The sequence below is a fragment of the Filicampus tigris genome, chromosome 4 (assembly GCF_054856515.1).
Source record: "Filicampus tigris isolate MCC_2025a chromosome 4, RoL_Ftig_1.0, whole genome shotgun sequence".
Classification (NCBI taxonomy): domain Eukaryota; kingdom Metazoa; phylum Chordata; class Actinopteri; order Syngnathiformes; family Syngnathidae; genus Filicampus; species Filicampus tigris.
In genome coordinates this window covers 27,018,344-27,032,392 of record NC_141220.1, presented here as the reverse complement: position 1 = coordinate 27,032,392, position 14,049 = coordinate 27,018,344, and the positions used below count along the sequence as shown (strand labels likewise).

At 42.5% G+C, this 14,049-nt stretch overlaps 1 protein-coding gene and 1 long non-coding RNA gene across 2 annotated transcripts in view; one reads left to right on the top strand and one right to left on the bottom strand.

Moving 5' to 3' along the window:
- The window catches only part of LOC147149217 (uncharacterized), a 60,559-nt gene that overhangs the window by 31,509 nt on the left and 15,001 nt on the right, over positions 1-14,049 (bottom strand). Inside the window, exon 2 of the long non-coding RNA XR_015086576.1 lies at positions 1,459-1,667. This is a non-coding gene — a long non-coding RNA (uncharacterized LOC147149217). The remainder of the gene's footprint in view (positions 1-1,458; positions 1,668-14,049) is intronic.
- Positions 1-14,049, top strand: part of peak1 (pseudopodium-enriched atypical kinase 1) — a 58,797-nt gene that overhangs the window by 30,683 nt on the left and 14,065 nt on the right. Inside the window, exons 2-3 of the mRNA XM_086028922.1 lie at positions 1,024-1,100; positions 9,331-12,764. Of these exons, the coding sequence (XP_085885048.1) occupies positions 9,460-12,764 (3,305 nt within the window). The 5' untranslated portion in view covers positions 1,024-1,100; positions 9,331-9,459. The remainder of the gene's footprint in view (positions 1-1,023; positions 1,101-9,330; positions 12,765-14,049) is intronic.

Below are 14,049 nucleotides of genomic sequence, written 5' to 3'. Positions count from 1 at the left end.
GCAAATGGCTTGAGGCTTGACCGCAGTGCCTGCGTTTTAATCCAACCATTGTGCATCTCATGGTGCTCTAGAGCGAGTCGTCCCTCCTTTGCCACTAAATGTCAATCCGCTTGAATATGGATGCACTAGGCATGATTTTTGACCTGTTTGTGAATGATTTGAACGTCAATAATGTCAACTAGTCAAACTGTTAGCACATGCTTGAGATGTCCATGAAAGCGCACCTCTCGGTGGAAACAAACGTAAAGGGTTGCCCAAAGAGTCATGTCCCTTTACGGAATCAGCTGTTGTTTACAGAAACCACCTTTGGCGCCATTGTGCAACACCGCTGTGAAAATGACCCCACCATTATCAAACTTTGGAACTCATTTACACGTAAACTAGCCCATGTTTACACTCCTTAATCTGTTGAGTTTTGCGTAATGTAAGGACACTCAAAAGATGGCTGCTGGTTGTTTATTCTGCTAAAAAAATAATTTTACCTTTTAAGGCCTAATGCAGTGTTTATGAAATGTTATTGTTAACTAAATACACACAATAAAACGTACGATCAAGGCATAGAGGGTGAAAATAACGATTTCAGCATAATGGTAGGGGTATAATTCCCCCTCCTGGCTTCTCTGCCTTTTCTCCTTGACGTGCACGCACTCACAGCGGACGACGAGGTGCTCTAGAGCGACCAGCGGATTATCCAAAGAAGATGCATTTTCGTGCTGGAGGTCACAGGCTCACCGTATGTCGCAGTTGCGCCGAACAACCACAAATGTAAAACGGGGCGATCAGGTTATTATATAGTGGGGGAGATGTGTCTCATACTGTTTTAATCACATCTACAAACAATAAATATGGACAGCTAAAACGTTAAAAAACAGTTTAACGGCATCTCCACGAGTGGGCGCCATTTTGTTCTCACTCTTTGCACTTTTTTTTGCAATTATATTCAAGCATGTATCCTGTATTTAGAAACGTATCTCTGAATTCACTGCGCAAGGTCTTTCATTTCTATCTTTGTATCATTTGCAGGTTCCAGCAGTGGGCGCCGCCTGCTTCACCAACCGGGACTCAATGGCTGCCAGTGTTGCCTCTTGGTACACTACAATGTGAGTTCAATAGAACAGTTGTCTGTGTGTATGTACCTTATTCTTCATTTGTATTCACATTTTAATTGTTCTCATTGGTTATATATATATATATTTATAATTTTAAAGAATTGCAATAGTCCAATGTGCTCCTGAAGGTTATTTCTCTTCATAGGGGGCACACCATTTTACGTTTACATTTATAGATAGTTTCAACTTGTGAGCAGAAAATATTCTGTGGCAGCAAAATAGACTTTTTTTTTTCTTTTCCGACAAGACCCATCAGGCTCGATTTCACACTCGGGCATCAACTCAAATGGTTTGAGCCAGCGAGGCAGAGAGATATTCGTAATGTAAAAAGTACAACTTAGACTCTTACCGGGCGCTTTTGACCCACTGGATGCTGCTTGACTGGAACTGACATATGTTGCCATCGTCGCTGTCTTTCAGATTTCACCTTCATTGCTGTCCTTTAGTTGCGTCAGCTTTTGGTTTGCATTGCAATTGGCAGATGGAGGAGGAAGTCTTCAGTCATTTTTTTTTGGCCCGGGGCTGGCAGCTTATTGGCTCAGATGGCAAATAGAAAAGCTGGAAAAGAAATAAGGGGTGCTTTGATATGAACTATCAAAAGTAAAATTCAAACGTTTGAGATTTTAAGATTCCTCCTTTTGTTTTGACGCATTTTTCTGAATCTTCCAAAAAGTGAAGTTTAAGGATGAGTCAGAAAGATTTCAGGTATTGCATCGCCCAATGTGACCACAACCTCCTCTATGAAAATCCCAGCGGTGACGTATATTATTTCCTGAATTATTCATTGACTGTTTTGTCCGCTCCGCAAGTTCTTCACAGTCATCAACCCCTGGCTAATATATCACTACATCAGTCCGATGATGAAGCAGAGAGAGAGACATGCAGTGTTGCTGTCTGTGTGTTGACATGTTTCGGTGAGAGACATTGAGAAAGCAGCTCAAGATAACGATGGGGGATACTGTTATTTTTAGCCTTGCCGTGGAACAGTGTGCCTTACACTTGAAGTGCGGCTGTGTAAATGCGTGCTTTTCATCTCCATTACAGCCCTCTGGTCAGACTACATTAGTAAGGAGGCTGCTAGTCTGAGTGGCAATGAAGTTGCGAAGACAATCCTAAATTACCTTGAAAGCCATCTTTGCAGTGTCGCCAAAATACACAGTTAATTCACTGTCTTTCACGTTTGGGTCGAATGTACTGACAGCATCCTATTGATGTCTTCATCAATACAATGTCTGTTTGCGTGTTTCAATTGACGATGGTGTGTAAAACCTCTGATACGACAATATGTACTAGTTCTGTCAAGCAATAAAAATTTTTTAACTAATTAATCGCAAAACTTTCCAGAATTGATCGCGATTAATCGCATTTTTCAACTACAATTTTATACGAAGCTTGGAACCGATATTTACTTGAGTAAAATCTTGGAATTAATGTGGAGAAAAAAATAAGTATATTTCGATTCAAAGACTGTTCTAATAGCTTTCTGTGAACAAGATTCTTTTCCTGTAAAATACAACAGTTGATCGACCAAAGATGCACAACTAATATGGTATTTCAATTTGGCTTTGCAAAGTGCGCAAATTATTTTGGGCTTCTCCAATGAGCCGTCGAGCAACTTTTTAAAGTAAAACTACGTAAAAGTCTGTCTTTGCGACGATAAAACTGAGTTGATTGAGTAATTTTTTTTAGTGCTTTTTAAAATTTAAATTATTCTCCATAGTAAATGCTTTAAGTTTGACGGCCCTAATATGTACACATCATTCCCTTGGCGAACGCTGATGGCCTCGCGCCCATCCAAATGATAACTGAAACGAAATTTTTAAAAAAGGAAGTGTATAATGATTATCGGGACACTCCGTACAGTGTTTACATGACGATTTTCTGAGTTCTAAAAATAGTTTTTACGTGAAGACTTTCTGAGTGCAGAATGAAGTATGAACCTGAATGCAGGTTGAGCTGCTAACATAGTCAGGAATGGATAAAACTAAAAATTAATTCCGGTACTCTAAAAAATGTTCTTCATGTTATTCATTGCGTGAATGGCCTCCCACACATCTGGCCTTGTCTGCTCAGCCCGCGGGTTGGTTTCCTCAGAGACCGTGTCTCTCTTCTTTTCCCAGGCAAAACTCTTCCAGATCTTACACAATACCAAGCACTGGAATGTAGTTGTTTTTCTCCTTTGTTATTTTTGTTTTGTCCTGTTTTCTGTCAATGACTGTCTGATTTGACTACCAAATACTAACAGTGTATTTGAACTGATAGTTCACCTAGCGATATGACTTAAATGACCATAACGCAAAACACTTTCCCCATTGAAATAAATGGAAGTGCCATTAATCCGTTGCAGCCTTCCAGAAAAATGTTTAACTCATTCACTGCCAGACATTTTCAGACCTTCTTTTAGACTAACGTTAGAAAAAAACATTGAAAACAATATAAATAAATTCCTGGGATTGAATGGCTGGACTATGAAAAGACAAGTAAATTCGTAAATGGCAGTGAATGAGTTAATGGGAAAAATAGCAGACACACAGCAATCGTATCTTAAGTTTTTTGCTTGCAAGTAAAAAAAAAGAATCAAACTTGTAAGTCGGGTCACTCGTATCTCAAGGCACCACTTTATATTGGTTTGTGTAGTACTACTCTTTTAAGTAGATTTGGCATTGATGACACAAGTAATTATTGTTATAGGCTGCTCGAAGTTTAATCTTAAATGTAATACTTTCCCTCCAGTGCGGTTTGGAAATGTAGTGTCTAAACTCGTTCATTGACTGTCTCACGCTGAAGACTATAATAAGATTGTTTGATCTTTTCAAGCCTGAAATACACTTTTCACTGTTGGGAACTCAAACATGAAGCGCATCTATTGTTAGCGGCACACATTGATTTGGTGCTAAAATCCCGGAACATATAAATTACTTGTTGCACTAGCGGTTTGATCATTCTGGCTCTTGTAGTTGAGACTTTTGTGTCACACAAGTCCAGGAAAACGTGACTTCACTACGACTTTGCCCAGACCTGTTCTTTTTTTTTTTTTTTTTTTTTTAAATGAAACCCCCCTTCTTTTCAATAGGGTGACAATCGACACAATGTGTGGCAATCCTCAAGCTTCTACCACAAGTGGCGGAGGATTCTTGCCTATTGCGTCCACACAAAGATGTCACTTACAATCCTGTTTATGTACTCTCACACAGTTTGCACAGTCACACATTTAACAGCGTTTTATCACGGAAATCAGTACGTACAGGGCACCGTTGCCCAAACAGTTTTATAGACTCACTTTGTCTTGCCTCGATCGGGACAAGTATTCTCAAGGCCTTTTAAAGACTAACTCTGTCTTACAGTTTTAGATATGGCAAAAGCTAAAGCTAAACCCACAAGCTAATAAAGCTAACAAGCCTAATCATGAAAAATCTAACACATGAATCCTTGTATACATTATTATTCTTACAGTTACAAAATTGTTAGTCCATACAAATTGTATGTTTTTATGACATAAATGACAAGCTGTGGAGTGCATGTCGAAGTAAGAGATGGCACTTTATCGGCAAACCTAACCGTAAGCTGAAACAAACACGAAAAATGATGTAACATTTTTGGAGCAAATTAAAGAGAAAAAAAAAAACTTTAGCTGTGTTTTTCACTGAAAAGCGATTGTGTGGACATGGTCTCAGTTTTCGGACTCTAGTCTCTTAAGTTTGTCATGGTACGGTTTAGTGTATTCTACTGTGCTTGCTGACCCGCCCATCAAGAAATTCAGACAGCAAAAGTATCTCCCGTTGAGACTTGGCACAGTTTATCTTGTTGATTCAGCAAAATGCTTAAACCAAGGCTGAGAAAATCTGATTTGCATGTGACACGCTGCAGTCTGAAAATTCACAGCAGTCAAAATTGACTCTGGAGTGGGTTAATTCTCCTACTGAAAGATGGTGATGGTGTTTGCACACTTAACACTTTGCTCGACTTTGCCCAACCTGTCATTATCACATCATTGAACAACATTCCACATCTCGTATCTCATCTTGAGCGTTGATGCTGAAAGCTGCAGTCAACTTTTAACTGTGACAAGGAAAATGATGCTACCTGCTAACTTGCTCTGAGGTGACGCATGACTTTGCATACTTGAAAGCAATCAGCCAAAGTCGTTTATTAAGTAGGGATTAATTAAACAAAGGAAAATACATTTTCAGTTTTGCTGCCACTATTTATGCCTTTCAGCAACATTCTACACTGAAAGATTTTAATCCATGTGGAAGCAACCAGCAGAAATTGTATCGCTTTTACTTAAAATCTCTCCAAAGTGCAAATACAGTAATTGTCTCCTAAATATAATACACCAGAGAGAACAACAGTGTCCACAACTCTGCCAAATTTTAGCAATTAAAAAAATGAGACTTCAAAATCATGAAAAATCAAGCCGTTGTTGACACTCTCGGACACTCTGAGGGTATCCGCTGCTTGCACTGTCAACTGTCAATCAAATACCACTGCTACTAGCTGGGAAAATGGTTGCTATTTCAGCTCGTATCTTTCTCAGGCCGACACATGAAGACAAAATGAGCCACGAAAAGGTATCCTCCTAAAGCATCCAGTGGCTGGAATGTGTTCCACCGGGTTGTTGCAGGGCTTTTCCATCCCGCGACATTGATGCGCTCTCTGGGTGGATTTATTTATTTATTTATTTTTAATTTCCCCTCACCATGTCACCTTTCTATGTGACGTGCGCGCACTCAGGGCCAACAACGAGACACTCTAAAGCACGAGTGTCAAACGTTGGTCCTTGAGGGCGACTGCTCTGCATGTTTTAGATTTTTCCCTCCTCCAACACCACTGATTCAAATGATCAGGATCGTTATCAGGTTCCTGCAGAGCTTTCTGATGATGTGATCATTTGAATCAGGTGTTTTGGAGGAGGGAAACATCTCTGAAACCATGCAGGATAGTGGCCCCCCGAGGACCGGAGTTTTGACACCTGTGCTTTAAAGCCACTTCGGCGGAATATCTGTAGGGAAGATTAACTTTTGGTGTGTTAGCCCAGCTAGCTAATTGCCCCATCACAATTTTGCCAGCTAACCATAACGATTAATGTGAATAAAAGTGCTCAAGTTAACATATAGTGGGGAAGTGGCAACTGTAGGCTCACTTTTAGCCACAACCCCCAAAAATATACAAAACTGAAACAGTGAAATACACTTTTAACGCTATACATCACCAGTCGTTGCACGTTTTTAGCAATTATTTTCAAACATGTATAATATATTTAGAACCAAATCGCATACAACATTACGGAGCAATGGTCAGTCTAGTGGAAAACATATCTTCACATAACAGTCCTTTTTTTCTGCACTGCATCCAAATAACATAAAGCCCTCAAGTGGTGGGACAATATGAGGAAACGGGAGAAGAGACAACAAAAAGGAAACCTGAGGTGAAGAGATTGACGTGTAAAGAAGTGAGCTATCAAAGCCGGAAACATCATGTGAGTGGCTTGAAAATTTCAAATCAGATTCCAGCTCTCCACAAGCGGAGCGACGTTCTTCCCCGGAGAAGAGTCAGTTTGCTGGAGGAAGAAGCTCATTTTCCACCCACGGCACGTTGCAATTGAGGAGAAGCGTACGTGCTCTCGAAGCCCAGTCACATTAATAGGAGTGCAATAACGGAGGCTGAAAGCTGGAGCACGAGAAGATGGCATGCAGGGTTTGTGATGCTTGTGGCAAGACAGCCACAGTATTAGGATGGATATAAGCACAACCGATAAGAAATAGGGACAGAACCACACAAGCCTGGTCAGTGGGCAATGTGGACCCACGGGAAAAAAAATGATACAAAACAAAGCCAGGACGGGTGAGTAGGGAGGTTATGTTCTTCTCAGCCAGGAACTGTCAGATGCTCAAGGCGTTGAAAGCAGCCAGGTTAATCTTTTTTTTTTTTTTTTCACAATTAACACATCTTTTCACAAGATGCCACTATCATATTTCTTCTTGCTACATTAAAACTGCAGATGTTTTTGGCCATGAAACCTTTGTGTGTCATAGACACAATTGTTCACACATGGACTTTAGGATGACTTAACTGCTGAGCCCATTCGAATTCCTTGCTAACCCAAACAGCAGCGCTTACCAAAGCACATAAACAGTTTCTTGAGTTCCCGTTCCCGAGTCACATTGACTGTTTCCTGTTCAGTATTCAAAAGTGATTTGATTGTTTAAACATTTTGATATTAACAAAGATGACTTTTCTGACTGTTGAAATGGCACCCAAGCCTTTATGATGGTGACTTGATGAGTCTGGAACAGATTATTTCAATTCCCTTTATTTCTTTCAATCCCAAAATCCAAACAAATCAGACCGATTTCTGGAATTTGACCTTGGAGCAAATACTTCTGGAGTCTTTTAACGCTCCCCTAAAAAAGCCAATTATATGATACTATATCTGTTCCAACTGTTCTTACCTTAAACAGATCAAACAATCACATCCAGGCAATGTGTTACTCTTATAAACACGTAAGCACTAGCAGTGATACCGTTATTTTCCGATATATAAATATTATGTCTGTTTACAGCTAAAGATGGTTGCCTTTGAATAACTGTCTGACAAACAGGGACAGAAGGGAGGCACATTTGCACATCACAGTGGGAGCAAAAAGTAAGCGAGAGCCTGAAGAAAGCACTTGTCTCAATAAAATGTGAAAACAAGTGTGTGGGACAAGACAATGAACCAGAGATGGAGTGGGACAGCGAAATATTTGGTGCCTGAAGGGAGAAGATGAGCATCAGAGAAAAAGTTGAAGCGGTCTTTGAAAGCGAAAAGGGAGTTGTTTTGACAAATGAGGTTTTGCTCGGACGATGAGGCGAGTTGAAGCCGCTGCTGTTCACAGTTTTAAATGAGTGAAGCCTATGCAGCTCAGCTATGTTCACACTGCAGCTCAATTCCGATTTTTTCTCTTTTTTGCGCCAATATGCGAGCCGTGTGAACAATACAATTCCAGTCATTGATTGTTTTATATTCATGATGACGTGCTTTGAAAAATCAAAAATCAAAATGTGCTAGATAATGTGTCCTACAGCATCATAATCATCACACTCGCATTTGGTGCATTATTTGATAAGTCAGGGGGAAAAAAAACTTCTCAAATCACAATCACACTAAACTGACAGAAAGACTGCATCAGTCTGACCTAGTTTATGCTGTAAAACCCAACTACAGTACATCGCAAATGCTAATATACTCATATCTTTTGTGATTTGTAAAAATCGCGTTCCAAAGTGTTATTTTGCACTTACGCAACACCTCGTTAGTGTAATTGAATTTTATTTTGAAATGACTTTTTTTCTGCCATAATTCATCACACGTCAATTATGTTGCATAATGGCTTGTTAATGACAGTAGCTCAAGAATAGCAGTCGATTCTTTTGGCGGATGGCCACAAGCTGGGGCACTAAACTGTTCAAGCGGTGTTTTAGGATTGTTATGGATGAAAGAGGGCACGATTCTCTCAGTAATGCTTCTCTTCCCTCCTACCTTAGTTTTACTCGAATAGCACTTATGCTTTGTTACCATAAATGGCCCTTTGGATCCTCTGCCAATGCTTTATGAACATATCAATGACAGTGCTGATAATTGGAGTATATAGGCAAATCTCCAGATTGCTGGGTCATTGCCTGGCGTGGGCCAGTCCACTCTTGGTCTAAAATTAATTATCTTGCATCTTTTGTCTTTTGTTTGTTTTAGTGCAGTAATTGCATTTAGAAATATGATAATTTACCTCAACAGTAAATTAGGCATGAAAAGCTGATAATAGAAGGAACTCATAAGATGTACATCAGCTCCTTTATCTATGGCATCTTAATTAGGATTCACAGGCAGTATTAATGCAGTACAATAGTAACTGCTCAACCTGAATTGTACAACCAAAACACTCCTAATCCTCTTTACCTCTGCCCCTTTTTGTTTTGATCTCCTATGTGCCTAGTTGGGCAAGTCTGATCTTGTCCCTCAGGATAGAAATAGAGAAAGCTTGCCATCTATTGGGGATAATGTAGCACTACCTCTTTTAATCAGTTTCTCTTTCTCACACAGTTTAGATTTGACCGATGCAGCTTCAGTTGTTTATTATCTAAGCTAAATTTGTGGCAGCAAATTGAAATTGTTTCACAACACTTTGGTTGACTGCAAACATGAAAGCTTAACCATGCCTTTCTCTTCTGTTTTCTATTGCAGGTCTGATATCCCCATTCTTGCGCTTTAAACAGGTTCCATTATTGAACTACAGTTGGTTCCTGTCGTCCATGTCCTCATGGAGGGGTTTGCTGTCCACTGACTGAAAGCAAACTCTGTGGATCAGCAGCCATGTCTGCCTGCAGCACATTCACTGAGCATGTGTGGAAACCAGGCGAGTGCAAGAACTGCTTTAAACCAAAGAGTCTGCACCGCACTGGTGGGGACAAGCCTCGATCTGAGCACAGACTTGCAACATCTCAACAACAAAATCCACCACATGCTGGGACCAGAACCAACTCGAACCTGGCCAACAACTCCCAGAGAGCTGGCAGTGGGACCGCCCGTTCCGGGCACTTCCGTCCACCTGTGGCAAAGAAACCAACCATCGCTGTTAAGCCCACTATGATGCTGCCATGTTCTTCTTTGGGCTCGGGTTCTAATGGCAATATGCAGAGTCCAACAAATGTCCTGGAGCCAGGCAAAACCTCAGCCTTTATGGTCTGGAATCGCAATGGATTAAACTGTAAGAGGGCCAGCGGTACAAGAAACAACAACGAGGGAGAGGATGGCGTTGACGAAATTGAGGGTTATGAGCAACTTATTCCAAGGACCCCGAGTGGAAATAATAATAACAGTGGACTGACTGATGTCTTAAAAGAGATTGCTGGGTTAGGCCCTGGTCCTAGCCTAACACCTGTTTCGAAAGACTTATTTTGGGGACGGATCAGTAGCTCATACCAAAGGTCATTAGAAAGAGGCCTTCCAGCTGCAAGCTGCTTGGCTATGGGAAGTTGCATTAGTGGTGGTAATACTAGTCAAAAACGAGTGTCTCTAAGTGATAGCACAGAGATAATCAGCACAGAGGGTGGTCGCTTTTGCTACCCGGAATTTTCGAGTGAAGGGGAAGATGATGATGATGATGATGATGAGGAGGAGGAGGAGGAAGAGTCTGAAAGAGATGATGAGCATGAAAGCTGGGATGAAAGTGATGAAGAGTTACTCGCTATGGAGATCCGTATGAGAGGTCAGCCACGGTTTGCAAATTTCCGCGCTGCCACCTTGTCTCCGGTGCCCTTTGCTGCAAGCAAAAAGTGGAATACGGTTCCACTTCGCAATCGTTCTTTACAGCGGATTTGTGCTGTGGACTACGATGACAGTTATGATGAAATTTTGAATGGGTACCCCTCCATGGATTCCACAGGAGTTATTCCACATTACGCACCTCATGACTGTCAAGGTAGTGGTTTCCTTACAAATTCGGAATCTACCATTTCTCCGGGATCATCTTCATCGCTACCAGAAGATTCTCAGACTGCATCTAGCAGTGAAAGCAGCGTGTCATGTGCTCACCGAAATGGATTGCAATCACCCGCGTCTGCCAAATCCCCTATTCCCTGTACTTCTCCTGTGAAAAAAGAGCCTGCTCACAGAGCACTGAGTCCAGTCAAGGTTATGGAAACGCACAAGGCTGTTCTGGCTATTAGATTGGATGATCAGGATCAGTCAGCCTCAATGCCCCAGGCCCTTCCAGGCCAACCAGTTACTATCAGTTTTAGTCCCACGGAGGAGCAGGCGAAACCATACCGTGTCGTAAATTTGGAAAAATCGCTTATTTGTAAACCTTACACTGTTGTAGATGTATCCGCTTCCATGACCAGCAAAACTGAACACTTAGCAGATCCTACACCAAAGCACAAAAAACAACCAATGCCCTCCAGCCCAATATCATTTTGTAGCACTTCTGTGGCTCAGCCAGTGTCTCCCACGTCGTCTGTGTTACCAACGTCACCTACATCGGTCGTGCATTCAAATGCATCGCGAAGGAAGTTAGGGAGCATGCGTTACCAAGAAGTATGGACATCAAGCACAAGTCCTCGTCAAAAGATCCCCAAAGTCGATCTGGGGAATGGGAGCACCTCTGGCCAGTCTACACCTTCTCAACACTTCAGCCACAAATCAGCTCCTACGTCTCCGGTTGCTGGGCTGTCGTCTTCCCGAACTGTACCTGTGAAATCTCCAAATTTATCAGAGATCAAATTCAACAGTTTCAACAATGCAGGCATGCCTCCTTTCCCCATTATTATCCGAGATGAGCCAGCATATGCCCGCAGCTCCAAGAATGCTGTCAAGGTACCAATAGTTATCAATCCAAGCGCTTATGACAATTTAGCTGTGTACAAGAGCTTCTTGGGACTCCATGGGGAGTTGACACCAGCAAAAGGGGCTGGCAGCCGGGTGACCAGCCATACCTACGAAGAGATTGGGTCCTCTGAAAGTGTCCAGTCGAACTCCACAGACAAAACCCTCTCTGGCAGAGGCACATCAGAGAGAGCATCTTCGGAGGAAACAAAAGGTCCATTCGAAGCGAAGGTAAAATCACCCAATTTTCAACCAATAACCACTACAGACCCGAGCACTGTGACGACCTCTGTGTTGAGCTCTCCAATTGGGGCTCTTTCACCTAATGCATCGATAAATTCTACCGCCTTACGAGCTGAAAACCTAGCTAAATCTAGCCCTACTCCCATTGCGGTCACACGTAATTTCAGTCGGGATAATCTTACGGAACAGTCGTCTTCTTCAGGGACAGGATTCAACCATCAAGTCGACGCAAGTGCTGTTCTCTCACAGATTGTGGCCTCCATCCAGCCCCCCCAGTCTCCCCCAGAGTCTCCCTCTGTGCATGACAAAAGCTTCAGTAGTGAGGAACTTTATGCCCTTCCGCCTGATGCCATGAAGGAGACCCTTACACGGCCAAAGTCGCTATTTTCTTCAAATGATGCAAGCGTTTCCAAGCCTATAAAAGACACCCTCTCAAAAGTTCTGTCCAAATCTCAGAGTGCCTCTGCTGCCGTGCCCCTCTCCACTAGCCGGTCAGAGCCTAATGCCCCTTTCCCCCCTCCCAGGTCTACGTCCTCCCCCTATCACGCTTCCAACATCCTCCAGAGGCATTTTAGCAATTGGACAAAGAGCTCTGCTTCCAGTTCTCCCGCGCGCTCCAGTGAAGGCGAAACTCGTCTGAATGGAGAAGGGAAGCGTAATCAACAGGAGAACTCGAAACCCAAACGGTGGATCTCGTTTAAGAGTTTTTTCCGTCGACGGAAAGATGAGGATGAGCAGAGAGAGAAGACGGAGAAAGAAAAGGAAAAGGGCAAGCTCGTCGGGCTGGACGGAACTGTCATTCACATGCTCCCGCCGCCACCGATTCAGCAGCGACACTGGTTCTCGGAGGCAAAACCTGAGGATCCCTCTCAGAAACCAACCATTGTTTTTACCTACAAAACGGAATGCGCGGAAGGAGAACTACAAGTAGAAGAATGTAAGGAGACTGCACTACTGACACCCTGCCATGGTGAGGAGTCCAGACCTTTGAGCCCAGGGCGACAACAACCAGCACCGGAGGTCACTGAAGTTGCCCCTGACAACGACATAAGGTATTTCTCTGAGAACTGTAATATTGTTCTGCTCTAACACCCAAATATGTTATGATGCTAAATTGCTTTTAGCAGAATGAAAACATGAAAGCTCTGAACTTGCACCACAGAGTAGAAGTAACGGTCGACCTTTCTCTCTCAAATGTCAGGAGAAATTAAAATCTATCAGGAGCTGTGATCAGAGCTGGGCATTTTACTAAAAATTCGCGGTCCGTTTATTGCCTTCCGCCTACAGCCGGGGTACCCTTCCGCCGTCTGTGTATCCACCATTCTGTCTGTCCGGACCAAATAGTAATCGCCTATGGGCCGGTCCGACTATCATTTTAAACGTTAGCATTTCCGACTACCAACTTAGACAGACTAAGAAAAAATAAATAAATTAATACAAATTGACAAACTGGGCGGCACGGTGGTCGACTGGTTAGCACGTCCACCTCACAGTTCAGAGGTCGTGGGTTCGATCCTGGCTCCGGCCTCCCTGTGTGGAGTTTGCATGTTCTCCCCGTGCCTGCGTGGGTTTCCTCCGGGTACTCCGGTTTCCTCCCACATTCCAAAAACATGCATGGTAAGTTGATTGGACTGTCTAAATTGCCCCTAGGTGTGATTGTGAGTGCGGATGTTTGTCTCTGTGTGCCCTGCGATTGGCTGGCAACCAATTCAGGGTGTCCCCTGCCTACTGCCCAAAGACAGCTGGGATAGGCTCCAGCACGCCCGCGACCCTTGTGAGGATAAGCGGTATGGATAATGAATGAATGAAATTGACAAACTACCCCTGGCTGTTATCGTGAATCATCATATGAAAACACTGCTGCAGTTTTGTCTAGTTTGGCTTATTTACTTAACTATGAATGCCAAAATCCTCAATTCAGTCATTTCCTTGGAACACTCTCAATTCTGCGTGACAGAGATAGTCTAGAATGTCTTGGTTATCTCTAATATCAACTCCTTTGTAGATGTTTGTTTGAATAGTGTGGGATAAAATGTGATCAAGTGCAGGCAGACTGTGCTTGTGGAATGCGAATGCAAATTCCTCTGTGATTTAGTCAGCTATCTTAAAGGTTAAGGAATCTTTACACACAAGTACATGAGTTTTGGAGTTTTATTTTACATTTTCTACATAACTGTCCCCTTACTCGGACTTCCCAGTGTCGCTGTCAATTGGTAACACATTCCAGACATTTTCCAGCTGCTTCGTATAAATCTGAACTGTCACTGGGTAAACAAAACAGACCATCAGTGCTAACCAGTTACTCAGGTAACTCTATAGACCATTTGTTCTTGCCAC